The sequence below is a fragment of the Antedon mediterranea genome, chromosome 5 (genome assembly GCF_964355755.1).
Source record: "Antedon mediterranea chromosome 5, ecAntMedi1.1, whole genome shotgun sequence".
In the NCBI taxonomy this organism is placed as follows: Eukaryota; Metazoa; Echinodermata; class Crinoidea; order Comatulida; family Antedonidae; genus Antedon; species Antedon mediterranea.
The window spans coordinates 1,275,876-1,303,813 of NC_092674.1; the positions used below are offsets into that span (position 1 = coordinate 1,275,876).

The window sequence follows — 27,938 nt, forward strand, 5'->3', positions numbered from 1 at the left end:
TATCCGAGAAGATTAATTAAAACGATCATGAGGTGCGAGTTCGTGGTTAAATAAAGTTTCAACTAAACTAAACAAAGGAAACAATAAAGTAATAAAGATAGTATTAAGATGGTATTCTTTATTCAATATGCTTTTTACAATGACGATAAGCAGAATCTTTAGCAATAGCTTACTATTTTTATATTTAACTATAGCAATATAGGAAAGTGCCTTGACCTGTCCTTTGTAAAGCACATAGCGATAATGTTGTAAATAAATCAATGTGGAACGGATAAATATTATAAATCCGATTTCCACTGGGCAAATTTGTTCGCGCGAATCGAAAGCGGCGGCTTATACGCATGCGTATTCATGATTCCATCTTCCAAATCTCTCTCGCTTTCGACTCGCGCAAATTTAGTCATTTCAATCGTTTGCTGCGGCCGCGTTACCCTCACATTCCTCATTATTTATTACTGCAATAGATTACACATACTGCAATATAACCTTAGTTATAATCACAGTATTTCTGTTAGAAGCTGAAGAACAAACTAACACCGTATGGGTTGTTAGAGTACAAACATAACATAGTTAGATAAGGCACTGTACTAGACAGAAATATTTCAACAAAAATATAAAATAAATTATCACAACTGTTTATGTAAAGTTGGTTTTTATAAAACAAAATGCCTTTTAAGTGTCACATTACTAATATCTACAGTATTAGTCACATCATAGACAAAAAAAAGGTACAAGTTATACCACGATTTGTACGTGTCTTTTTGTGACGTCATCGACTAAATAAGCCTACACTTTCGTGTATCCTAAACGTATTTAAAACCAAGCAATGCAATCATTAACCTAATAGATTTAGTGTATACTTTTTATATGAATACTATTTAGTGGCAAATAAAATTAAAGAAACATCCCCATACAAAGTTTAGAGCAATAGATAATATTTTTTTCTATTCTACATCACAACTTTTTAATACAAAAGTAATTACAAAAAGTTAAACACAAAATCTTTATCTGTATAGCTTGAAAAAATACAAATATACAATATTTACAAACAGCTTTTGCACATGCCCTAATAACAGTGTCACCTTCACCTAAGTATTTATATCTCTTTAGGACCGAGAGTGGCGGAGGTTATCAAATAAATGGCCCCATAAATATTTTCACAGACCAATCAAAATATAAAATGAACATCAAGATTGATTTTGAGGAAATCTTTATAAAAAATATTACTATATTCCAGTAAAATCTCCCATTTATGTACATCTCTATCTGTGTTGTGATCCCGTACATTGATATTTATATGTTCATATTATCAATGGTACATATATAACATAATAGCAAAGTACTAACTTGTACTATTGTCCTATTTGAAATGTCCTGGCGGTCTAATTCCAGAATCACAAATAAGACAATGTAACCATTTTACAGATAGTGGGAGATGGCACAGGATATTCCTAGTGACTTTAAATTCCTACAAAAATATGGGATAATATTTACGCATTTCTAGCACCTTTAATTCAAACAGTTATATATACCATAATATATCATCCAACTCTTGATTTGGTTGCTTTATAAACAATAATCTTAATAATAAATAATTTTAAAATCAGTGTTAATATGGTATGAAAATGTAAATAGACCTTAGAAGGTTGTTTTAACTATAGTTTTAATATAAATTATAAAATCTAATGTGTTTTTCTTCTTAAACTTCAGGTATTACTTTACTAAGTTAATAAAACAAGTTGTTCATAGTGTCACCTTATATTGGTAGGTATAAGATAGTTCCAGTGTCACCAATGTGTAATGTTTGCATTACATATTTGTAGTTGTAAAAATTACCAGTTAACTAATGATTAAAATTACCTCACCTTAGTAAAATTATTGGATTATTGATTTGTTATTATAGTTATGAATTTAATATAAGTATATATAAGGTTTAAAACAGAAGTTCCTCAATTTGAGGAGGTCCAACCTTGAGGTCCAACCTTGAGGTCCAACATCAGGTAGGTCGTTTGCTTCATACACCTGCATCTGAGATAGCACTGAACGAAAAACATGATGATGATGGTTGGGTAGATATGCTAGAGGTGGTGACTATAGGTAGACGATCCGATGGGCTCGTATCCATCGACCTCGATGAGGGCACTAGACTGCTGGGTTGTCGTATATGATTACCTGCAACTTGTAAACTGAAAAACAGGCATTTTTTTTAATATGTTATTTTATCTATTTGTGCATTCATTTACCTATTTTCCTACCTCATATACATGCATATGTTTTTACCTATCTTCCTGCCTCATTTGCATACATGTGTATTATTTTACCTATCTTCCTACCTCATATGTATGCATGTGTATTCTATTACCCATCTTTCTACCTCATATATGCATACATGTGTGTGTTTTACCTATCTTCACATCTCATTTGCATGCATGTTTATGTTTTACCTATTTCCCTACCTCATTTGCATGCATTTGCATTCTATTACCTATCTTCCTACCTCTTTTGCATACATGTGTATGTTTTACCTATATCCCTACCTCATATGTGAATGCATGTGTGAATTTGGTGAGTACATAAAATGCTTCTTGGGTGGGCTTGCTTCTCCATCACTGTCAACTAACAAAAAGTTAAAGAAAATTGTGCTAACAATGTACAGATTCCAAGATATGCAGAATCATAGGCAAATTCTGTAATACAGTGTAACAAATGGGCACATGTGACGCCTGTAAATTTAGGGTTAGGTTTCTGGGATTTCATCGCTTCTCTTAATTTGGTCATATTAACTGTTATCCTGTTTTATCATTACTGAGAAAAGAATAAATAAATGTTACATTGAAAAAAAGATTTTAGAATTTGAATATAATTGTGACAAAAAAAACCCATACGTTTTCTCTTGAAGTTTAAAGTTCCAGGGCGTAGGACTGGGCTCATACTGCGTGCACGAAAGACTTGAGTTGTTGGACTTGGTATTGGACTGGGTGATGACATACCGGTACGATGCTGCATAGAAGGTGAGAAGCATTGCTATAACAAAATAATATTAATGATCAGATAAATGAGGAGCTAAAATATGGAGAATATTGAAACAAAGAAATGTATTAAAAAAGAAGGCAGGCTGTAAAAGGAGCAGAGGATTATATAAATGTAATATTGTTTTTATATGAATGGTTTTATGCTATATTTGTTTTTATAGTGTTTTCTTTGTTATTATGACGAGCAATGAATTTCCTTTTTGAGGATCAATAAAAGTTATCTTATCTTATCTTATCTTAATAAGAACAAATAACACAACACACACAGCCAACAAAAATGCAATTGTAAATGAATCCGTTTTTCATAGCATTGACACGGCAAAAAGAAATAGATAACAGATTACATTTGAAATATTACGAGTACAACATCCAACAGCTTTACCATTAAAGCGTGGTTCCCACTAGAGACGCAGCGCAAAGACGTACGTGCAACGCAAGCGAGATGAATAATCCAGTGTGATTGCTTGTGATTGGTCAAACCACGTTGCATCGCTAGTGGCAACCAAGCTTTAAGGAGAATGAGATAAAATTATACAGGTAATAAAATAAAGCAAACAGACCTTTGGCATAATTCTAGTAGGAGATGGTGAAGAGCAAATAGACACAGATAGTGACGTAGCAATACTCAGTGGATCCGCAAAACTTTTTTTATGGTTTTGTTCATTCCGTAACGTTTTAATACTCTCATCCTTTAAAAAAATAAAACTACTGAGTTATTATAAAATCAGATTTTATCAACTTCACTGGTGCCATATTTGTGAATTATATTTGTGTTAGGTGAATAGATATGATGATTATTTGTGTTGTCGATATTTTAGAGAGTTAAAAAAAAACGTTTGATCTGCCTTGCATGGTGCGTACAATTGCAAACTAGTGCTGTCTCGCTATACCATCTACAAAATGTCAACTTTTCAAAAATTTATTCATGGCCCTGCTCTTACTTATCTACAGAGTATCATTTCACTTCATGTTTCGTCACGTCCAGGACTTCTTCCAAAAATAAATATTATAATGTTTTGTTGAAGGCAAGAATATTTATCACCCATCAATTGATAAACATTCGTTATTTTTATACCAGACTTACCAAACATAATTCATTCCAAGACTGGCTCATATGAAATGCTGACTGCACCTCCCTTAAATAAATATGAAATAGTTGTGTTAATGAAATATCAATTTCTTAATTTTATTTATTTATTTGGAAACCAGTCCAGTTAAAATTCTAATAATTTGTTAAAATATTTCACCTTTCATGTTCCGTTTCACGTTGGGAGATGTTGATGCTTTCTTCTTGTTTGATCTGATTAATTCTAGATGGAATCCTAATAGGTGCGGATGTCTTTAAAAAAAAGAAAAGTGACAAGTTAGTTTTGATGCTATCTACACTATTAAACTTTATGTAAAAAATGTGATGAGCCCATATGATGATGTCATATCACTACCATATTTGGGCATATTATCACCACCATATTTGGGCACATCACACTTTTTTGTCAAACTAGTTTGATAGTGCAGACAGAGCTTTAGTTTTGATGCTACACTTAGATTTATGAATGAGACTGTAAGTGCAACTTAATAAGTTTGTTTTTTTATTACAATATTAATTTATAGCGAGTGATGGTACACACCGGTTTTGATGAATTTGGTGTTAAGTTGGCGCTAAACCTTCTCACTCTTCCTCTTGTAGGTGATGCTTGGAACACAATTGACTCCTCACTTTGAAAATAACAACAAAATTGTAATAATTAAACATTTATATTAACAACATACCAACAGGTAAGATTCAGGATTGGCTAAACAGATATGCAAATTTGAAGACAAGCCTCATAAGCTCTGCATACACTATCAAACTAGGTTGACAAATAAATTGTGATGTGCCCAAATATGGTAGTGATATTCCCAAATATGGTGATGATATGACATCATCATGGACACATCACATTTGTTTGATAGTGTAGACAGGACTTTACTTATCTCTATGTGAATTACTCCGTCTCTTACTTAATATTTGGCCCATTTATCATGGGAGCACTATTTGACCTTCTGAGCAGTCCTTCCTCTTCAAAGTCATGAATGCTGGCTGCAGATCGTGCTCTGGTCTGGACAGGGTCAACCTCCATTCTGCTGCTACTCTCTTCAGAGCTGGTGTCAGTATCACCCATGCTTTACTGTTTTGAAACACTTCATGTAAAAGGATATGATATAAAGATAATGAGCCCTTATATGATGTAGAATGAATCTATTAATCGGCATCATATAAAAATAATATAAATGTTTTGTTTCCAATAATATGACATATAAAGCTTTCATCTTCCATAAAAATACTTGCATATAAATGTAAGGATCATTTATTTAATAAGAGGATTTTAACTAATTAAATTAGTATTATTATTTTATTAGTATCACTAGCCACTCACAGGCTAGGTCAGCAATCCCATTAGACTAGCTAGGGGAGCCTAGCCTACACTTTAGATTAGGCTTACTAGGGCCAGGCCTTTTTAATTTTATGTCAACAACAATACAATACAATACATTGGAAATCACAAATAAGTTTTGGAAAAAACCGAAAAAAAAAATATGCCTAGACCCTAGGCCAATTTCATATGCACACATTTTATGTGGACACACGTTACGAATATTTAGTTATAGGCCTACGGCCTAGGCCCAGCTATGCATAGTTTTTAAGAAAACAAAACACGAGCAGCATGCACGACACTGGACTTTCCCGGTGCTACACAAACTGAGAAGCATGATGTTTAGTTAACTCTTCGGCCTATATGGGCCTAGCGAAACATGTAATATTCTCTTTAAAGGAAGGATAATCTATAATAAAAGTCTATACGAGAATAAGGTGAATTGTTAACTATACCTTTCAGGGTGGGTAATAAGGGAAATTTCAGTAGATTATCTACAAACCTGACAATTTATGAAGTAAGTAAACTTCCCTCGCACAAAATGTATTTTGTGAGCGAGCTGTCCTCACCTGAGCATGCGCAGATTGGTCTCTTGCTAAATATGCTAGAACTGCTGAACTTTTATTTTGTACTACACACAGTTAGCATCATGCAAGCTACACAATACTTCATTGTTTATACATGCCTATTTATATCACTAAGAATAACAGTTGAGATTGAAATTATAGAATTTAACATTAATAATTTGTACATCTGGCTGCTCAAAATATTAAATCAGGATAGTCTTCTCGACGGGTATTTTATTATAATGACCTCTTTAACAATGAATAAAAACACACCTGTCCATGATTAATTATTTTCGTTATTTATTGTTTTAGTCATAATTGAAACCCTTAAGTGCCATCGTTTGAATTTGTCCGTCGAACGGCGTCCCTTGATTTTCTGATGTCGGCCTTTGTATTATAAAATATGATATACTTCAGCATAGTATTGTATTATATGTGCAACCTTTACGTAAGTAAAATTATTTCTATCATCGGAGTTTTTTTTTTTTTTTACTTCAGGCCTGATTACGAAGAACACAGTTAGATGATATGTGAATCGGTTTTAACATCCAAGTACGGAAATAATCCAACAAATTTCTATGGAACAAATAAAATAGATTATTTAGCTTAAATATAATAAGTAAAGAAGGATATTATAAGCCTGAACTGTTAAACTGTATTTAAGCTCTGTCTACACTATCAAAGTTTATGTGACAAAAAATGTGATGTGCCTAAGTATATACGATAATGTCATATCACTACCAAATTTGGCATATCACTATCATATTTGGCCACAATTACTTGAGTTTGCGGCCTTCTTCAAAGTCTGTCTAGATAATAATAATATTAATACCTTTAAAAACGGCTTGTGATTTAAAAACTTGCTTCGCAGATCGTAACTGTTAAATTTAAGGAATTAAATAAAATATTAAGTTGTTAAAATAGGTCTACGTTTGGAGTCTCCATGCCAATCATGCATCAATAACCTGATATTCATAAATCATACGGTATGTAAAAGAAAGTGAATCGCTTTATAGTCTTTCAAAAAAAAAAATTGTTACATAAAGGCACTTTTTACTTACATAAAAATGGCATGGAAAGCAGTGCCTAGCCCCGAGAACACGTGCCACCAGGCATGAAGCTGTAGAGCAGGCTGAATAAATTGCGGCAGAGAACCTCTTACTTCCCTAAACAAAGTTTATCGTCTTTTTTATAATGTATTTATGTATGAACCAAATAAATTCAATCAATCAATCAATCAAGTACAAAATATATAAATGCCGATTCACTGTGGTATTAATAAAGGTATTGGAATGATGCCCATATATGTACATTATTATGTCATATGACTACAATATTTGGGTATATCACTTACCGTATTTGGGCACACCACACTTATGTGATGTGTCCAAGGTTTGAAAGTGTAGACAGAGCTTAATAAATTACCTTAACTCTGAGCATGCAAAGCGGTCAACAACCCAGCACAATCCAGCAAGAACAAAGAACATCAAAGACAACAACAAGTAACTTTTGTTACAACGATAGTTTCTGAAATTTAGAAGATGTTATCAATAACTTTTGCTATTTTTTTGCAATAGATTGTAATATTCAAGTTAGTTTCTAAATGACTTAAATAAAAATGTAAAGAAGCCTGTGAGGTAATTGTCACGTGACTAACCTTGCATAATATATTGATAGAACGACAACTATTAGTAGGTTGATGAAGAATGCTGTCTAAATAAATGTTAAATGGAAAAGGCAATTATCAAATTATAGATATTCATTTATCTTGTCATTTCATTTATCCTCATCTATCATCATCTATCATCATCTATCATCATCTATCATCATTATATCTGCCAACACTCAGAAGCAACTAATTAAAATGGGCGTACCCTAAATAAGAATGGCGTCGGACTAACAACTGTTACTACGGTAACTATTACAGATCCAACAAGCAGCACCAAAGATAGAAATATGTTCTGTTTTTGTCGAGATGATTGAGTTTCAATTCTAAAAATGACACAAAAGACTATTTATAAATGCAATACAAAAGAGTTTGATTTCGTTTCCGTTGCTATTGAATATCTTTACCATTCTATATTAATTATTATTATATTTCAAAAACTTTCCAGATACTCACAGGCAAAACATGTAGACGGTGATAGCCCATATCATTGGAAGCTGGTCGAAAAGCTTGAAGATTGAATAACAGTTACGGTTAAGACCACCGAAATAATATATATCGGCCATCATAAAAGTAATAGAAAAAAAAGTGAACAATATTTTACCTGGCCTGTGAGACTGAGTGTCATGTGAAAGAAACATGATCCAATTCCAACAGCTAGATTTTGAACAAAGAGAACATGAGTTAGTGTTGAATATAAGAACCTAGGGTACACATTGGAAGAATCTAGGGGTACACATTGGAAGAACGTACCTAGGGGTACACATTGCAAGAACCTAGGGGTACACATTGCAAGAACCTAGGGGTACACATTGCAAGAACCTAGGGGTACACATTGCAAGAACCTAGGGGTACACATTGCAAGAACCTAGGTGTACACATTGCAAGAACCTAGGGGTACACATTGCAAGAACCTAGGGGAACACATTGCAAGAACCTAGGGGAACACATTGCAAGAACCTAGGGGTACACATTGCAAGAACCTAGGGGTACACATTGCAAGAACCTAGGGGTACACATTGCAAGAACCTAGGGGTACACATTGCAAGAACCTAGGGGTACACATTGCAAGAACCTAGGGGTACACATTGCAAGAACCTAGGGGTACACATTGCAAGAACCTAGGGGTACACATTGCAAGAACCTAGGGGTACACATTGCAAGAACCTAGGGGTACACATTGCAAGAACCTAGGGGTACACATTGCAAGAACCTAGGGGTACACATTGCAAGAACCTAGGGGTACACATTGCAAGAACCTAGGGGTACACACTGCAAGAACCTAGGGGTACACACTGCAAGAACCTAGGGGTACACATTGCAAGAACCTAGGGGTACACATTGCAAGAACCTAGGGGTACACATTGCAAGAACCTAGGGGTACACATTGCAAGAACCTAGGTGTACACATTGCAAGAACCTAGGGGTACACATTGCAAGAACCTAGGGGAACACATTGCAAGAACCTAGGGGTACACATTGCAAGAACCTAGGGGTACACATTGCAAGAACCTAGGGGTACACATTGCAAGAACCTAGGGGTACACATTGCAAGAACCTAGGGGTACACATTGCAAGAACCTAGGGGTACACATTGCAAGAACCTAGGGGTACACATTGCAAGAACCTAGGGGTACACATTGCAAGAACCTAGGGGTACACATTGCAAGAACCTAGGGGTACACATTGCAAGAAAGCAGTTTTCGTATCTTATATATTTTTCCAAAAATATAACTCATTATAGTGCTGGTAGGCCTATTCTAATGTCATTCTAAATATAACTCATTATAGTGCTGGTAGGCCTATTCTAATGTCATTCTAAATATAACTCATTATAGTGCTGGTAGGCCTATTCTAATGTCATTCTAAATATAACTCATTATAGTGCTGGTAGGCCTATTCTAATGTCATTCTAAATTGATATTTCACATTATGTCTATCAATGTTCATTCAATGTACGTCGCCCTCTAGACAAAGTGACAACTTACTTAATATTGCTAAATAGCCCACGACAAAACGCAACTCAGTTCCATTCCGAATACTATGAAATAATCCCAGAAATCCAGGAATAAAGATAAACAGATTTGATATTGTGTTCCCTACAAAGGAAAAAAAACATCAACAATATTCGTTAAATAACGTCGAAACCTTTATGAATGAAAATGAGTCCGAAATGATGTGAATCTTTCTTTCATTACTGTGAACATAAAATAAGAAATTTACTCACAGAATTCAGCAACATACAGCGTTGTTTCGTAATTTTGCTCACACCAATCTGCCCGAGCTGTATGTGGTTCCCAAAATCCCTGTATACCTCCATCTCCGACCATTTTGCCTATTTAAATGATAAGTATATTAAGTTTAATATACAGAGAACTATAAATGTACCTATATGCGACTCCATTTAAATGGTGAAAAATTTAACAGTATTTTACATAATTAATTGGTATGTAGGCAGGCCTACAACAAATTGAATTTTATGAAGAAATATATTTTCAATATACCTTAAACAATAGGCCTTTAGAATTCATGAACTCATAGAATATTTAAGCCTACCTTTAGAACTATTTACAGCGTTGCAGCTGCAATGTAAATACAATCAATGATGTTGATTGAACGAGTTGTGCTGCACATCAGTCTCGTGAATAAATAAAGTTTACATATATAAGTGTGGAAACAAAGTTCATCAAAATGGCTGGTGTGCAATTATCAATTTGATAACAAATACAATTGTTATTGAAAATTATATTTGACCTTTGAACTTAAAAGAAACTTGGGCTCTCTAGATAATGTCTATAGTGTTAAGTAAAGTCAGCGATAAATTAAAAAGATTACATAATAACTGTTATTGTTACTATCATTTCCACAATGTTGGTTCTAAAGTAGACCATATCCTTCCATATACTACTCTCCCATGTTCTTAATTGAGCTACCACTGAATTAGTGGCTCGTAGTATAGAATAATATACGCTTACCACCAGAAATATATAGTTAAACATTAAAATACAAATTGGCTGGTTCAGATGTTTTGCATGAACACACGCAATTGTCACGCACGGAATAATATTGTAAAGTTCACATTTGTACGCTAAATCAACGTTATTATTACTATAATATCTATTGTACTTATAATTATATAGGTTATCGATTACATATAGACGGGTCTTTATAGTTTCTTCATGAAAAGAATTCACGTTTCAATTTAAATATCACTCGATATTAATGACGTCATTCACATTATGAATCTCCGAGATTGCACCACTGTGATCTTAATACGATATATTTACACCTAGTCCTCCTTCCTAATGGCTTTTTAATTCTATAACTTGATTAAGAATCAAAGATTACCAATTACTAATTCGACTTCACTGCTCTTAGAACGTTTTCATTATTCCAAATTATTGTTTCTAATCATCAGAATTTAATTAGCTACAAAATGGAACGATTAAAATCATGTTAATGGTTGCAGGATTGGAGTCAACGACATACGGCTGACTGAGTCATTCAATTATGAAGATTGTAAGAAAGTATTTTATTACAATAGTATTATTAACACTGTCGTCTTATCATAACGATAGATTATTATTATTGTTATTTTAAACAATTTTCTTATTAGATTCAATAATTATTGATGAAGAATAATAACAATATATAACTGTCAGCGACGACGACGGCTAAACAGCTTTGTGTACCATAAAAGCTTTGTATAATAATATGACCATTGTTTGTTATACTACAAATAGAATCCATTAATATTAAAATATTTTATTATTATTTATATATAAAATATACATCAGCATATTTGTTATTTAATTATTTCGTGTGCAAATTCTTGTCCTTATTCAAAATTCTCAAATGATCCTATAATAGGTGAGAGGAGAAAATCGATCAATTGAGTTGATTTTTACAATTGGTAAGAATGGCTAACTTCGTACTTGGTTCTAAATTTTAAATAATTCAGTCAATATTTGTTTTCGATCTTCTCGCAAACAACAAAACAAACAATAACATATGTATTAAAGAAATTTGACATTTAAAAAGTACAACTTAAAACATGCCGTCTTATACTCATTGAAGTCATTAAACATTAATACCGGTAACAACATTGTTCAGTAAAAAATGTTTCTGAATCTCCTTTGTAATATTAATGAACGATAACAAGTTAACGTACAATATTTGTTACGTATTAAAAATATACTATCAAATATCTTATTACGCCCGCAGTCTTTTGTTAACATCGGCACCCGTTCTACTAGAACAAACAATTAGCAGTGATTAAATTTGGTACAGAGCATTAAGTGTATTATTGGATTATATTTAACAAACAAACCAACCAAGTGAAACAGCTCTGCCGTTTATCAGTAATTAGCAAGTAATTAATTGAATTAAATTTACTAATGGTTTGTCCAAATTTGTATAAAAACCTGGTGGAAAAGATTTGAATTCTTAGTTACGAACTTGTTCTCGCTTCGGTCTCTAGTAAAACTAAAGCCTGTCGTTATTTTTAATTCATTCCTAAGTTCGGAAGAAGAAAAGAAAAGAAAACAACTAACGAAAGAAGAAAATCGAAGAACAAATAATTAAAGCTGGTAAATGATTTCATGTTTGAGTTGCGAACTTGCTTTGATTGGTTTGTTTTTTTATCTATGTTAGAACTTAAACCTAGTGTACGGTTTCCAATTAATTGAGTTCAACAGAAGAAAAAAAGAGAACAAAACAAAACTAAGGAAATAAATAGAAAGAAAGAAGAAGGAGAAGGAAGAGTAGAAATTTAGCAAAAAACTATAGCCGTTGTTATAGACTAGATAATTCAGATTATTGAAACAAATTAACAATTTGACCGAGAAATAAAATATTCAAATATGGAACAACTCCAAGCTTTTGTTTCCAACTCATTTGCAGATGAAGACAATTCAAAATCTACAAGAAAAAATGTAGCACCTCTCAAGACACTTTGGAGTTGCCTCCGTGACGTTCAGGTGGACGAAGTTGATGACGATACCTCTTCTGATGCTGGATCATACAATTTAGTCACTTACGAAACAAGAAACGTAGAACATTGTAGCAATACGAAGAAATTAGAGCAAAGAAATCAATTAGGTAATGGCTATATTTTGTCTTGGATGGTTGCATCATTGGAGTGGGCCTATCGTTTTATCACATCAATCCAGTTGAAAATAGGCCTACATAAAGGTACCACGATTAAAATAATATAGGCATTAGAAATTATATTTTTCGTTTGTCCTGTGCAACATTATTTAAAATAAATATTTCACAATTATATTTGTGAAATAAGTTTACAAAGTAGTATGGTTTGTACGCAGAAAAATGTGATTTACCCATATATGGACATATCACACTTTTTGTCAAATTAGTTTGACAGTGTAGACAGAGCCTTAAGCTCTATCTACACTATCAAACTTTATGTGACAAAAAAATGTGATGTGCCCATATATGGACATGATGATGTCATATCACTACCATATTTGAGCATATCACTGCTATATTTGGGCACATCACACCTTTTTTGTCAAACTAATTTGATAGTGTAGACAGAGCTTAAGAATATATTAATATTTACTATCATATATTATTTAAGTATTATTCGGTGTTTGTATTCCTTACAGAAACTGTAGAAAAATTACATTCGTCAATAGATAATAATTTATCAGATAAAATAGAAAATCCGAATCTTATCAAAGAAAAAACAAAGATAAAACAACGACGAAGTCGAACGAACTTTACAATGGAACAACTAAACCAACTTGAAAAACTCTTTGATGAAACGCACTACCCGGACGCATTCATGCGTGAAGAGCTAAGTCGTAAACTTGGACTTTCCGAAGCACGGGTTCAGGTAAGTTTTGACTCATTATTTGGGCAAATCACATTATACATGCTTGTAGCGGGTGTAGTTTTACTTATTTATTGTACGTGTCTCCTTATTTGGACATTTAAAGAAAAATCAGGCATATCCTAAAGCAGCCTATCTTGCCTAGCTATTTTTCTATCTAGCTACCAACTATATGTATTTTAAGGTATTTACTATATGATACATGCCATATTAGTCCTACTAACTATTAATAACGTATAGTATTATTATTATTACATATTAACTCTCTAATATTCGATGTAGTTTATTAATATTATTCTACATGTTTTGCTTTAACATTAATGATACTGATTGTATTATATTTTAGGTTTGGTTTCAAAACCGACGAGCGAAATGTCGAAAGCAAGAAACTACTGTAGGGAAAGGTATTTGCTTACTCTCATTATTATGTGCAAAGAATAAAAAAATATTTCGTTCATCTAATACTGAGGCCCCATTGGAAAATTATAATATTAATAAACTGAATAATTCATGTAATACATCTCAATTAAACCAAACCAAGGCCGGCTATCAAACACTTTCAAACACTGCTTTCATTTTCTTTTTCTTAAACAATATTTATATTAACAGAGATCTATATTTTGGGTTAGTTGTACCAATTTACAACCAAAACTGAATACATTCACACGGCTTTCCTTGCCAGATTGCCTAAAAAATGTATAGGCCTATATTTTTCAAAAACAAAAGCTATTAATTTATTGTAAAGACTTTGGGTTTCTTCAAGTTGTCGCCAATGATATCACATCCAATTTTTCTCTACTTTATATTAATATTAAGTAACATAAGTTTTATTTACTTATAGGTTTTGGGGGCAACTTTGTCGGGAAACCGTTACCAATCGATTCATGTCACGTGGCTCCTTATCTAAGCGTAGGATCCGTAAAGCTACCAATAGATCGTCTACAGGCTCAGCTGCAAATGAACCTCTCTACGCCACCTGAGCCTAGGCCTATCGCAGCACCTTTCTTCCCGCATCCATTATTCATGTTTCCTTCTGCTAGTTATCCGTTTCATCTTGCCACACTAATGGGTGGGGTAATGACGTCACATAAGGCGGCAAGTATTGAAGATTTGAGATTAAAAGCAAAACGACACGCTCCTTCGTTTGGGCTATTGTAAAATATTTACTATTTTAGCATCTCAATGTTTATGTAGGTTTTACAAAAGGCAATTTATACGTAAATATAATATAAATGTATGTTTTGAAATATCGGAGTTCTCACACCGATATTTTTGTGACGTATACAGTAACTTCAAACATATATTGTCTCTCTTACCTGAACACATATTTTTTTAATATGCCAGTTTATGTTGCATAATAGTTATTCAAAAAATTGAATCGATAAAAAAATGATCTGACAAAAAAAAATTATTTCAGATAATAGTCAAATTGGCTCTGAGATAAATTTTAATTTAACAGTTTATTTTGTATACAGTATATAAGTCAAATCACTCTATTTTTTTCAATGCGAAACTAAATAACTTAAACAAATCATAAAAAGAAGGAGGCTGGAACTACAATGTTGAGGCCTTTGCAACAACATTCTTAACCCATTATTGTAGCATACCTCCGACATCTAATTGCATTATACTCTTCATGTTCGTGCTTTTGAGTAAAAATTATAATTTTCTCGACAAAAAAAATGCAAAAGAGGAAAAATATGTGTTCCATTTCACTAACTCGTTAGTAAAATAACCTTATGATTTAAGCATACTATGATTATTTATAATGTGTGTGTTCCGTTTATTGATTGATATTTTTGCTAGTATTCAAAGGGCGGTAGCCTAAACGACACTCAAGCGTTTTATGCTTGGTAATACTACTCCAATCGATTTTTTAAGTTAAATTTTTTAGTTTATTGGCCTAATAGTGTGTTGAACGTCAATTTTATGCTTAGTAGTACTACTCAATATCGATTTTAAGTCTATTTTTAGGTCTATAAACCTAATAGTTCGTTGAACGACAATAATTATTACAATACTGAATTCACACTTAAAATATGAAGATGACACTTGACAGTAAATTAACAATGATTAAAGATTAAACACTCTATTAGAGTCGGAGAGCTATTAGAGTAAGACTTAGACTAAGTAATTAGAAAATCGTTCACAAGGACATGCTTTATCGATCGTTTTATAGGATGGCTAATCAGACAAAGATTGAGTTTAATTAGTTCTCACTTGTTTAATGAATAAAAAATGTTGTATTCACGTCACTTTTTAAATTTTATTTTTTCTGTAATCATCATCATGCTGATAATTCAATGAAAGTCATTAATGAAAATTGTGATTAAAGTCTAGCTCCGGGTTTAAATTCATTGTTTACTATTAAACTTTGGCAACATGCAACATTGGCAAAACACATATTGTTTAACAGCGGTGAAGCTGAGCGAGTGGAATAAGCTCTTTCTAAAAACTGGAGCTACGGTAATTTTTCATAATATTATAATTCACCAACATTTTTGCAATTTTGAAGAAATTATCTTAAGGAAAACCCTAAATACAAATCGAAACAACAATTAATTTTACACAAAAAAATAATATTTTATTATTAATAGTTACCTTTTTAACGATTGTAAGTTATTGAAAATCAGTAAAATGTTCAAACATTACCAAAAGTCAAAAAACAATAATAATGCTATTGTCTGGATTGTTTGATAGTCATTAGCTTGGTGGCGCTCTCGTATAATCGATTATCATTGGTTTGTACACAATATTTTCTCTTTCATACACAAAGTAGCGTTCAGACTGAAGAAGACGCGTTGTAAGAAATACGTCGACGACGGTGTTACGTTTTCTGTAAAACAAACTTTTGTTACACGCCGACGATGTAAGTACGATTAAAATTATTAGTTATTCCTCTTGTTTTTATCATTATTTCTTTTACTTCTGCAACATGTTTTAAGCTGGTTAATTATGTTATTAAATGTTCCGATAAGGTTGAAAATTCATGTTTTTTTTAGATCATACTACTTAAATGTATTGTGAGTCATAATGGTATAATTATCAATAAGGATACTTTGAGGAAGCTACAAGTTTGTTACAATAACACATTGCGTATGATACTTAATTAACAACGACATAAGTCATCAGTCTGTGTTATTAATGGGTAATGTTATCTTTCAAGAAAAATATTTTAACTAAAAATTAACCACTCTCAACACAACCAAAGTTTTGGTTATTTACATTATGAGAAATGCAATTTATGGCTCAGCAGTTATACATTGGATCACGAATTTTAAAATAAGTGAATAGAGGTTCAGACTTATTAGTCTCCACGCACAATCAAATAATATTATTTATATCATTACAAATGTATAATATGATGTGTGAAATAAACTAAACTGAAACTGATAAATGGATTACTGCACTGTAATTGTATTCATCGGCGGTGACACCAATATTGTTCACACGCGCGCGTATAAAGTCTTACCATCATCATTAAAACGCGCATCCTATATGATTGCTGATTTAATTTGATTTATCTAGATTCCATACTGAAGATGAGTGGAGGGTTATTGTTAACGAAGAGACCTAGCCCTAGAAAGGAGTTTCAACACTTGCTCAAGATTTATTTAGTAAGATTTTAAAGACATCGTCTCCCTGAAAACAATTATTTCGTTTATTTTAATGTTACATGCGGTAGTTATTCCCTTTGACCAAGAATTCGATCGAAAAAAATAATTGCCTGAAATATTGACAGTATCTTCATTTTTTTATGTTTTTGGAAGACAATACATCTTTAATACTGTTTTTCAATATCAATTTAGGGCGACACAAACTTTTAAATTTGAGCACTGTAATGTTACAGGATAGCTTTATATTAAAAAATAAAGAGTAGGTCTATGCGTAGGGTATATTCAATACATGTGTTGCGAGAGTCGGGGTTGCAGTTAATACATTCACAATAGCTTGCATGTGTATAGTTTTAGTAACTGTTATTTGTTTTTCTTGAGGTTAGGCTAATTGTTTTCGCTTGAAACTTACAAAACCGAGTAATTGTAATTATTTTAATTTGTTTTTATTGGTATGTCATTGATGTAGCTAACTTGTATAATGTCAGCACAAACGTTTCAAACAACCAGTGGTGAGTATAAACATTGTATCATGTATAATTTCAATCGATTCCAAACAATTAAGAACACACTTATTCTCAAACTAAAAAGGTAAATCAATTTCTGAATTTAAAGCTAGTTTTCCACAAATCTTCAGCTTATACGCATGCGTATTCGTGTTTTAATCTGCTAATTAATCCGAGACGAATTCTATAGTTCATTCGAGTTTTTGGCTTCATCGAAATTATAGTAGTTCGAATTGTTTTCACTTTTTGTGAAGCAAAAACTCCAACTCCAACAACCAATCAGAGGTCATGAAATGAACAAATTTAACTTTCATTGTTTGAAAAAACTGTCTAACTTTTATTTATTCAGTTATACTTTGTGAGGACTTGGTAACAGAGTTAGACTGTACCAGTGGCGGAGGTGTAAATATCGTAAATGCCGAGTCATGTCATCACCAAGGAAACGACTGTACGAGGAGTGTAACTGGTTCCTGCGATGATTGCACGCAAGCTACTTCAGACATATGTAATGGTCAACAGACTTGCTCCGACCCCACATCTGCTTTACTGAGCACATGTTTTACAAATCCGAATAATGTACTACATGTTGAATATAATTGTAAGTAGAGTACTACTATTATTGTAATATTCGTAGAGGATCCACCAATATGGTATACCATTAGTACCTCATATTCCAGTGAACACAATTGTACTATGTTTAAGCGTGGTTCCCACTACTAGAACGCAACGAAGCGACGTATTGACGCAAAGTGATGTATTGCATAATCACAATTGGGAATCGACGTTGCAAAAGTGCTGCAAAAATCGGTTTGATTTCACGCAGAAAGTCGGAGGAAAACACAATTATTGGAATGGAATTTTCTTACGTTGTGTAGGTTGCGTTACGTTGCGTGGCTAGTGGGAACCAAGCTTAAAATACCACTCCCGACACGTTATGTTTTCTGCGCCAGTCCACCACCAGCAAACCATTAATCCGTCCCATTCAGAAAACATCCCATACATACAAAGTGTTTGAATGTATGCGACACGTGAGCATCCCATTAGTTCATTCAGATTAGTTGAAATATTAACTCCATATTATCTTGCCTACGTATATTCCTGTGTCTAATTTCTCATCAAGGTCAATATACGGAATCATCAACATCACAAGCTATATTTTCCACTGCTGAAAAGGAAACCACTACCTCTTCAACGACTGATGTGACGTCTAATGCTATGACGTCACCACATGTGACGACTTTAGATGTGACGACTTCTGGTATGACGTCGGCTTATGTGACGACTTCTGATTTAACATCTTCTGCTACAAGTGCTATAACGTCATCAGCTGTGACGACTTCAGATGTGACGTCTTCTAGTATGACGTCATCTTATTCGACGACTGGCGATGTGGCTTTTTCTAGTATGACGTCACCGTATTCTACAACATCTGATGTTATGTCTCCAACGTCGCTTTACGGGACGACTTCTGATGTGACTCCTTCTGCTATAACGTCACCCTATGATGTTACGTCTTTTGCAACGGCGCCATATGCGACTACCGATGTAACGCTTTATGAGACGACTTCTGAAACGACCGGCGATACGAGGCCTTCTGATACAATGGCCTCTGATGTAACGACGTCTGCTGCTGAGATGCTTTCTGGAAGAGGTAGTCTTGAACTGACTACTTTACACAGTCAATCCTCTACCGAACAAATAGTGACGAGTAATATATGTTTCTCATTAGGTATTCAGGATGATGAAGAAGAAGAATCAAATGAAATTATCGACATTTTTAAAGAGGTTTGTTTTGTTTTATTATTATGATGAACGCCTTGTTTCATATTTCATTTTTAATTTATTGTTTCACAAGAATAAAAATGTTAAAATGCGTGCGTAAACTGTGTTTGTACGCTTTCGCCATAAAATGCGTGCGTAAACAGTATTTGTACGCGTGCGCCAAATGTCGTGTTTTTATTCGTTTCGTCACGACTGACGTTCACAATTGTACCATTTTCGTGATGATGTTGAGCGTTCATATCTTAACGCACTGTTTATGATCTTTTATATTAGTTATTTGCAACACATAAGCGACTTCTACTACTTTAATTTTTTTGAATACAATCATTTATTATTATTACGGTGTAATCAATCATAATCATGATAACGACGCAATAATGATGAGAGAAGACTTATTTATCATTTAGTATCAAGGTCGATTCGGGTGTAATTTACATTTAAACTCGTCCTCGCATTGATAAAACCGTTAATCAATACGATAGGCTATATCTACGAAGTAATTACAATTTTGTTATTACTTTGTTATTAATCAATAATAAATAATTTTTCTTTAAATTAGCAAGACAAGGCTACAAATACAAGTGGTTGCTTACAAGGTAGGTATACGGTTCAGTATAATCTGACATAGGCCGTGTTTTTGCAGCCAAAACAAAATTATCGGTTAATTTTTTAACCAATAAAGTGCGCATAGTTATTACCAAAATAACCAAATGCCCAATCACAATTTGTTTACAGAGAAATGATTAACTTGATTAAATGATTAAAAAATAACTTATTCGAAGTCTGATGTAATTAATCTTCATTTTCATAATTTGGAAGGAACAATAAATCTTTAATATTACTTTATGAATTATTTTCTCATTAGTTACAACTGTTGAACGATATTTGGAAGTGAACGAATCCGTGTCGATCAATATTCCCGCTGGCGATTATACCACGGCGGTGTATTTTCCAGCATTTGCTATCCCATATGAAGGTATGTACAAAATTAATATTAGGCCTACATTATAAATGTGACATTACTAAACATCAGTTTTTCGTCCAATGGGCTGGCTCCATCTAATTAGTGTATTCATTATGAACTCTGCCAGTACAAATTGTATAAAGGACCATTTTAGTTCTAACTGTGGCTAAAGGGGGATTGAAAGGTGCTCCATCTCAAACGGCGCGATTTTAGGTTATGGCGTGGTTTTAATTTAGAAGTAAGACATTTCTTGTTCGGGCATGCTATTATAATATTATCAATGATGGATGCTGACGTGATGGTGGTAGTTGTGCTGATATATAGATTATAACATGCTGTTAATTCATTAAATCATTCATTTATTCAGTCAAAATCAAATTTCCATTTATTGTCATTTGCGTAATATAAATATAAATTGTTTTCGTAAAATTGTATTTTTAAAGATGTGATTGTTACTGTATCATCTGAAATTATATCATCCGAAAGTGACAACATGGTAACCACGGCAACAGTTAATGAATTAGAATCTGTTCAAGTTACTGCTACCAGAGTCGCTGTTATAGTTAGTATTCTACTGCAATTAAACGGCACTATATTACAAATAAACCAAGGATCTTACGTTGAGATGCTCTTTGAAATGGTACAACAAGTAAGCCTACATTCAATTAATTATACTAATAGTGACGTCACATTCAAGCGTGGTTCTGACGTCACAATAACAGTTAAATAATAAATTAACAATAATTTGTTTAAACCATTGACCTATAAATTAGATAAGTTATAGGTTAAAGATTAAAATAAAAATAAAATAAAATAAATAAATAAATAAACTAAGAGGGGCAAAAATAAAAAATCAAAGCTTGTATGAGGCAGCCCATTAACAAAAAAAGGAAAACAGGACAACACGGGAACCGGAAACAGGACAAAACTGTCATGAAGACTTTTAGTTTCAGAGTACCAACAAATGTTACAAAATAAAAACTGTTTTAAGTGAAAGTGTATCATTGTATTATATTGTTTATATTGCCATTTTTTAAATAACAAATGTTTTTTTTTTTTGCAAATGGATTGGCAGGCACGCGAATATTATTCACCCAATTGCAGATCAATAGTATTTGAATACGTATCAACTTAACTATTATTCCTTAATTTATATTTATGGTATTTATTATATAACACTGTTTCTAAAGGACAGGTTTTGATTAAAAATTGATATAGATTTATTAAAAAGCGCTTAGATAGATTTGAACATACTTAGATATTGTTATTATACTGCAGTGTACTTTTTGTTATAATAACAATGTTCTTAATGTAAAGATACGTACACTTAAAGTACATTACGAATGTGGCTCCCCGCTGTTGATTGCGAATTGAAAACAAATAAATTATTTCGTTTGTAAGTGGTGTGGTGGAAAAATGCTCAAACAAATTTAGCTACAATTTCTTCAGGCCCGCTTTTCCCGCCACACTCGTTATCGCCCTTACGTCATAGTGCTAATCATCCGTTATTGCATAACTGCGGCGTGTCTATTGTTCATGTAGTAATCTATATGTTATTATTATAATGATTTTAAATTGCTATACTTTATACAGGAATTAAACACCGACGACGAAGTAACATTCTATTGTGTTTATTGGGATACTGATACATATTCGTCGTAAGTTATTGGAGCAATTTTAACACCTTGCAATTGTCCTAATCTTTAAGCTTGCTCCACACTGGAGACAACGCAAAGACGTAGATGCAACGCAGTGAGTTAACCAATCACAACCGACAGTTGGCATAATCCATCGCATTTGATTGGTTAACTCGCTTGTGTTGCGTTATACGTCCCTGCGTTGCGTCCGTAGTGAACCAAGCTTCACATTAAAATTACGTTCACACTGAGCCGGGATTTGGTCTGTAGCCATGACCGGGCTGCGTTTTTCGATCACACGCGCGCGTATACGTTTTGTGTACGAAATCCGGAATAAACCTATACACATTCTGGCCCGGAATATGTTGCCTGTCATAAATACAGTCATTTTGTCAACAAGTAAAAAATTGCGTAGGCGATCGAACCATTGTGTACAAATTAGGCGCTTTGAGCACTAATAATAATTTATTACTACCACGATATTTGTTATTTTTAATATTACATATTATTAATTTGCCATGGTTCACACTTGTAAATGAATTGACAATTGTATTATAAAAAACTAAAAACAGGAAAAGGTTATTTCATATTGACTAAATAGCTGCTTTAACTAATTCAATTTAATTTGATAAGAGACAATGTCATCATGGTTGGTCTAGGTATTTATTATTCCAAATAATAATGGTCAGTTATGATTAAAGCTTAGTTTACACTATGACGTAACGCAGCGACGCAACTTAAGCAATTTAACCAATCACAAACGATGGATTATCCGAACTGTCGTTTGTGATTGGTGGTCAACTCGCTTGCGGTGCGCTTACGCCTTTGCGTTGTGTCCTAATGGGAACCAAACTTAACTAACTTTCGACAAAAAAAGAGCAAAAAAACAGTCTATCAACAAATAAATCAAGAAGAGGTACTTATATTAATTCTTATTTTAGAGTTTTCGGTTTAGTGTTAATTTGAGAACTATTTTTTCCTCCAAAAATAGAAACTCGTGGTCAACGTATGGTTGCAATGTCGTTTCCAGTAACACTACTCACACTCTGTGCAGATGTAACCATTTAACCAGCTTTACAGTCCTATTTTCATTGGATTCATCCACGGTATGTATATGGTTACTAGAGGAAATTTAAGACATTTGAAATTTTGTCCCAAGCTGCGTCTCGTAAATTTAGTTTTAGTTTGTCCTTTTTTATACCACGTACAATTTTCTCTCAAACTTTGCTTCGTACACGAAAACTTGTTACAGCGGACAATATTTTTATTTAATTGTCTATTTAGCCATGCATTTACAGAATGCAAATGACCAAAAGCTGCACTTTATAAACTTTCTAATAATCAAATTTGTTATTGAATTTATTTATATAAAATAAAAATTTATATAAAATAAATTATTTTACCTAATTAAATTTGGATTCTTCTAGAAAAAAATCATTTTGGTATATAAATTCTATACTATTGTATAAACTTGTATCCGTATCATTTTATTAAAGGAATGATAAATTGATTAATATTGTAATTTTCTATCACACAGACTCAAGAGTCAAATGATACATCGCTTTCTGTTCTATCGAAAGTTATCATCAGTACATCACTGATTTGCCTCGTTGCATCCGGGAGCATTTTTATCTATGTTGGGTAAGATATACGATTGCTTAATTTTTGTTTAACCTAAGGACAAATATTCGTTAACAAAATAAGAACAGCTTTAGGTAAATGTAAAATGAATCCATACTACATGCATATCAAGGTCTGTCTCACTATCAATAGTGATATGCGCAAATATAGTAGTGATATGACATCATCATATCCAAATATAGGCACATCACATGTTTTTGTCACATAAAGTTGATAGTGTAGACAAGGCTTTAGGCATATCTACATCGATTAATGCATTGTATACTATTATGAAAACGTAAATCAAGTTAATAATTATGAGGGAACAGACGTTTACAAAAGACCCTACAATATGAGAGGCAATTGCAAGCATTTAGATAAATACAAGGGTCACACTTTCCCCGATGTGGAAGATAATCAATTACAAAGTAAAAATAACGGCAGCCTAAGACTGTCTACACTATCACACTTTATGTGACAACAAATGTGATTTGCCCATATATGGACATGATGATGTCATATCACTACCATATTTGGGTATATCACTACCATATTTGGGTACATCACACTTTTTTTTGGTCAAACCAGTTTGATAGTGTAGAAAGAGCTTTACCGAATGATGTCTATTTTTCTAATTTAGGATTTGTCGAACGTTTAGCATACAAGTACACTTCAGTCTCTGCGTAGCACTGGCAATAGCACAGTTTTTATTTTTAGTTGGAATCGAGCGCACAGAAAATAAGGTTATTATGTTTCTATCTACTTATTTTTTGTAAAAAATGACTACATTAATCTTGTTAGAAGTTGTCCATATTGAGAACGACTACGTTAAATAATGCTTGCGGCATATTTCTCTAACAAAACAAATCATGACGATCAAGTGAATGCTTTTTAGCGCATGAATAATAAGCTGCTACTTCTATAAAAATACATGGCCGCATTCATCATTCAGACTTATATACTAAGTACACATCCTTGAAATACTTTAGTATGTAAGTAAAGTATGCCTACCTCACTTAAGTGTGAGGCGAATACGACCACGGATATGACATCAGCACTGTAGGCCTAACCATGGGGTATTTGTGTGTACATTTATAGTTTAAAAGACTTAGTGAAAACCATGCTTTATAGTATAATAATCAACTGCTTATTATCCTTAGGGTGTGTGCGACGCGTTGGCAATATTAACACATTATTCGTATACGTCTGCTTTGATTTGGATGCTACTTGAGGGCGTACATTTATACATGGCTTCACGAAACTATCAACTAATTCGGAAAACTTTCTACACTTTCAGTGGCGTCGGATGGGGTAAGAGTTTTTATTTAATTTTCATTTTCACTATAAAGTTATTAATTCTTGTTGAGTGATCCCATTGGCATTGGTTATTGATATACTAACAATGCAGTGACACAATTTAATACAAAAAAAACACACCAACAATGACTCAATAAAAATCCTAGTTACAACTTATTCTTGTAGTAATTATGACTTTATTTATTAATACTTTCAGTTGTTCCTATGATACTCGTGGCCTGTACGTACGGAATATTTACCACTGAATATCGAGCGACAGAATTGTAAGTTACAGGTCTATACTTTTTCAATTCCACTTTATTTGTCCAAGAGAAACCCAGATCAACTCCTGCCTTCTATCATGGGCCTTGCACATACAAAAATGTAAATAATCTTTAAATATTATGCAACATAAACAAGGAAAATGCGCTTATTTTGTGTCCTGTATCAAGTCAAGTTAAATAAAAATATATTTATGTTTCCTCATCCTCTATATAGTATAAATAATGTGTGGTGGTGTTGTTGGTGTCAATGTTTTACTTATAGGCCTATAGGCTTATTAGGCTTACTCTTTCTAACTATAGGTGTTGGCTCTCCGCTGAGAGTGGCAGTATTTTTGTGTTTTTTGCAACTGCTGCATTTGTAGTACTGGTAAGATCACCTTTTAAAATATTCAAGCAGGCCTATAGATCCAATGAATAAATACGTTAAACTTACGTTTGCTCTTAATACATGTTTATTCCTTATTAAAAATACGTCCATCAAAACATGAAACCAGCTATCAGAGTTGTCTAAGCTCCATCGACTATGCTTATTCCTTATTAAAAATACGTCAATCAAAATATGGAACCAGCTACCAGAGTCGTCTGAGCTCCATCAACTACAGTCTTTAGTTAACACATGCTTTAACATATTAAAAATGCGTCCATCCAGCAAAATATAGAACCAGCTACCAGAGAGTTGTATAGCCTCTCCATCAACTACAATCGGCGGCTGTCCGATGGTGGTTGTTGTTACATAGTTTTAATGCATCCTTTGTTTTTCCTCAGTGTAAATTATACATAGGTTTTTGCAGTTTTGTTTCTGGCATTTCATCTGCACCCATATCCCGAAGTCTTACAGATTCAGATGAACGTTTTAACTAACTATACATTTTGTTGTTTGACATTCCTTCTTGCATGGCTGAGTGAAACAACTAATTAGCATATTAAATTAAGTTTAGATTGTTGTTTCACATTCTTTTTTTTTCCAGGCTAACTCGCTTGCTACCTTTCTAGTTATCAGACAATTCATGAACTTACAAACAAACCAAAGAAAGGAGACTATGGAACGCCACAGGTTTTATATTATATTATATTATTTATTAAAATAACTATCTAATCTAAAACACAATGCAAAACAGGTTTTTTGTTTACCTGATGGATAAAGAAGTTCTTTCTTTCTTTTATTTACCCAAAAATAAATTCTAAATAATGTAAATATAAACAAAACATAAAATATCAAGGGAAGGATTAATCAAGTTCAGCCCCTGATATTGAAGAAGAATAAATAGTTAATAAATAAATAAATAAAGGCAACCTTTCTAAACGTAATATCATATCATAGTAGGGTGTTATCGTCATATATCTATCGCCATTAATTTTTCATCCATGGTCCCATCCATCTCCCTTCCATCACACCCAATCAATCCATCCATCTCCTTTCCATCACATCCATTCCTTATTTCAATTTTAATTAATATAAGATTTAATATTTGCATTTATTATCGGTCGGTATTACTTATCATTTGTTAACAGAGCTTGCATTAAAGCCGTCTTATTCTTACAGCCCATACTTGGGCTCACCTGGATTTTCGGACTGATAGCAGGACTATCTGACGATGAACTTTTTTCGTATATGTTTGTAATCTTCAACGGCCTGCAGGTAAGGACGTTTAGCTGTTGGTGTTATAGCAAGAGTTAGTAACGCCGGTTAATTGCATAGTATAACATTGTGTATTTTGAAAATGTCTTAATAAAAACATGTTTTTGTTTTAAATTTTAGGGTGTATTTATATTTTTTCTTCATTGTCTGGAAAACAATGAGGTATGTATTGATAGACAATGATTTATAATTACACATACGAGCGGTAATTTAGCGGAAAACCGCGTATTGCTTATCCCACGTAGAATCGGTATCTCTTCTGAGCGGGATTTTCGCTCAACGGCCGCCTGCTCCGCGCTTTGTGTAAATGATTATACATAATATTTAACATAAGATTCTATATATTTTTGTTTTCCGGCAAGTCTGTGTAAATTGGCCTGATGTGTGTACGGTAATTGCATTTGTAATGTAAAAAACGACTGGGATAATGACGTAGGCCTCATGACTAATCTACATTCATCCTTAGTTTAATTAAAAGCTTCCTATTCTAATATAGCCTACTGTCATTATTCATCATATGTGGGTGGTGATAAACAGTTAAACATAATTACTGTAACATTATTACTGTGACGTCATTTTACAGGTTAAGAAAAAGATCAAACTTCTCCGTGACAAAAGGGCAAGGCGAATTGGCACAAGCAGTTCACAGCAGACTTTAACAACGCACAGCAGATCAGGCTCAAACCAAACAGCAACATCTCAATTATAATCATAGTGGGGGTACAGCTTCACCTGATGGATTCTATGTAGGCTACTGGACGTATCTTCACCTATTGACATAATTTGTACAGTATCAGGCACATTTCTGTAATACAGTGTAATATATGTATCACATGTGAGGCTTATGGCCTATATGATACTGATTATGTGTAGTATACTATGATACAAATTATAGATACCATACAGAGAGCTAAATCAGTACGGTTTGAACAGTGTATATATGGGGAGGGGGAGGGGACTTGAATACGAGTCAACGTCGGTACAGCGGGGTGGTGTTATAGGGGGTGGGTGTGCTGTGGGTTGCTATATGGTTGGTGGGGGAGGGGGAAATGCTATGGGTTGGG

General features: G+C 33.2%; 5 protein-coding genes across 6 annotated transcripts; 3 read left to right on the forward strand and 2 right to left on the reverse strand.

The window, feature by feature from the left end:
* Positions 1–98: 98 nt before the first annotated feature.
* Positions 99–6,008, reverse strand: LOC140048619 (P2R1A-PPP2R2A-interacting phosphatase regulator 1-like). 2 transcript variants are annotated; one of them, XM_072093373.1, is made up of 9 exons: positions 5,949–6,008; positions 5,034–5,213; positions 4,661–4,748; positions 4,280–4,371; positions 4,117–4,168; positions 3,593–3,721; positions 2,886–3,024; positions 2,538–2,616; positions 99–2,186 (listed from the first exon to the last, which is right to left on the reverse strand). In XM_072093373.1, the coding sequence occupies exons 2-9, from the start codon at positions 5,192–5,194 to the stop codon at positions 2,015–2,017; spliced, it is 912 nt and encodes a 303-aa protein (XP_071949474.1). In that variant the 5' UTR covers positions 5,195–5,213; positions 5,949–6,008; the 3' UTR covers positions 99–2,014. The 2 variants fall into 2 exon arrangements, with proteins under 2 accessions (XP_071949474.1, XP_071949475.1); XM_072093374.1 differs by having other exon boundaries at positions 5,902–5,991.
* A 360-nt stretch (positions 6,009–6,368) lies between these two features.
* Positions 6,369–25,816, reverse strand: LOC140049174 (alkaline ceramidase 3-like). The gene is made up of 11 exons (XM_072093992.1): positions 25,669–25,816; positions 9,906–10,013; positions 9,667–9,777; positions 8,283–8,335; positions 8,135–8,187; positions 7,887–8,004; positions 7,670–7,725; positions 7,438–7,539; positions 7,074–7,178; positions 6,845–6,890; positions 6,369–6,588 (listed from the first exon to the last, which is right to left on the reverse strand). Exons 2-11 carry the CDS (start codon positions 10,006–10,008, stop codon positions 6,532–6,534), a joined length of 804 nt encoding a protein of 267 aa, XP_071950093.1. The 5' UTR covers positions 10,009–10,013; positions 25,669–25,816; the 3' UTR covers positions 6,369–6,531.
* Positions 12,541–15,720, forward strand: LOC140048966 (short stature homeobox protein 2-like). Its single transcript, XM_072093769.1, has 4 exons — positions 12,541–12,778; positions 13,306–13,535; positions 13,879–13,936; positions 14,374–15,720. Exons 1-4 carry the CDS (start codon positions 12,541–12,543, stop codon positions 14,688–14,690), a joined length of 843 nt encoding a protein of 280 aa, XP_071949870.1. The 3' UTR covers positions 14,691–15,720.
* On the forward strand, positions 17,628–20,965 carry LOC140048967 (uncharacterized). The gene is made up of 7 exons (XM_072093770.1): positions 17,628–17,658; positions 18,002–18,250; positions 18,773–19,437; positions 19,994–20,030; positions 20,300–20,410; positions 20,842–20,903; positions 20,948–20,965. Exons 1-7 carry the CDS (start codon positions 17,628–17,630, stop codon positions 20,963–20,965), a joined length of 1,173 nt encoding a protein of 390 aa, XP_071949871.1.
* On the forward strand, positions 20,972–27,802 carry LOC140049173 (adhesion G protein-coupled receptor E3-like). Its single transcript, XM_072093990.1, has 12 exons — positions 20,972–21,047; positions 21,992–22,056; positions 23,027–23,141; positions 23,573–23,676; positions 24,296–24,398; positions 24,816–24,966; positions 25,169–25,235; positions 25,536–25,602; positions 26,204–26,289; positions 26,748–26,874; positions 26,995–27,036; positions 27,458–27,802. The coding sequence occupies exons 1-12, from the start codon at positions 21,024–21,026 to the stop codon at positions 27,581–27,583; spliced, it is 1,077 nt and encodes a 358-aa protein (XP_071950091.1). The 5' UTR covers positions 20,972–21,023; the 3' UTR covers positions 27,584–27,802.
* Positions 27,803–27,938: the final 136 nt, after the last annotated feature.

Excerpts from the sequence above, each read along its gene's own strand:
- LOC140048619 (XM_072093373.1), bottom strand. The coding sequence starts at position 5,194 with ATGGGTGATACTGACACCAGCTCTGAAGAGAGTAGCAGCAGAATGGAG. Across the intron at positions 3,025-3,592 it reads CTACTAGAATTATGCCAAAG|CAATGCTTCTCACCTTCTAT; the intron begins GTCTGTTTGCTT and ends ATTTTGTTATAG. Across the intron at positions 2,187-2,537 it reads CACATGCATTCACATATGAG|TTTACAAGTTGCAGGTAATC; the intron begins GTAGGGATATAG and ends CCTGTTTTTCAG.
- LOC140049173 (XM_072093990.1), top strand. The coding sequence starts at position 21,024 with ATGCTCTTTGAAATGGTACAACAA. Across the intron at positions 25,236-25,535 it reads GAATATCGAGCGACAGAATT|GTGTTGGCTCTCCGCTGAGA; the intron begins GTAAGTTACAGG and ends TTCTAACTATAG. Across the intron at positions 25,603-26,203 it reads CTGCTGCATTTGTAGTACTG|GCTAACTCGCTTGCTACCTT; the intron begins GTAAGATCACCT and ends TTTTTTTTCCAG.
- LOC140048967 (XM_072093770.1), top strand. The coding sequence starts at position 17,628 with ATGTCAGCACAAACGTTTCAAACAACCAGTG. Across the intron at positions 17,659-18,001 it reads AACGTTTCAAACAACCAGTG|TTATACTTTGTGAGGACTTG; the intron begins GTGAGTATAAAC and ends TTATTTATTCAG. Across the intron at positions 19,438-19,993 it reads TTATCGACATTTTTAAAGAG|CAAGACAAGGCTACAAATAC; the intron begins GTTTGTTTTGTT and ends TCTTTAAATTAG.
- LOC140048966 (XM_072093769.1), top strand. The coding sequence starts at position 12,541 with ATGGAACAACTCCAAGCTTTTGTTTCCAACTCATTTGCAGATGAAGAC. Across the intron at positions 13,536-13,878 it reads TTTCCGAAGCACGGGTTCAG|GTTTGGTTTCAAAACCGACG; the intron begins GTAAGTTTTGAC and ends ATTATATTTTAG. Across the intron at positions 13,937-14,373 it reads AGAAACTACTGTAGGGAAAG|GTTTTGGGGGCAACTTTGTC; the intron begins GTATTTGCTTAC and ends ATTTACTTATAG.
- LOC140049174 (XM_072093992.1), bottom strand. The coding sequence starts at position 10,008 with ATGGTCGGAGATGGAGGTATACAGGGATTTTGGGAACCACATACAGCT. Across the intron at positions 9,778-9,905 it reads GCTGTATGTTGCTGAATTCT|GGAACACAATATCAAATCTG; the intron begins GTGAGTAAATTT and ends TTTCCTTTGTAG. Across the intron at positions 8,336-9,666 it reads GGGCTATTTAGCAATATTAA|CTGTTGGAATTGGATCATGT; the intron begins GTAAGTTGTCAC and ends TTCAAAATCTAG.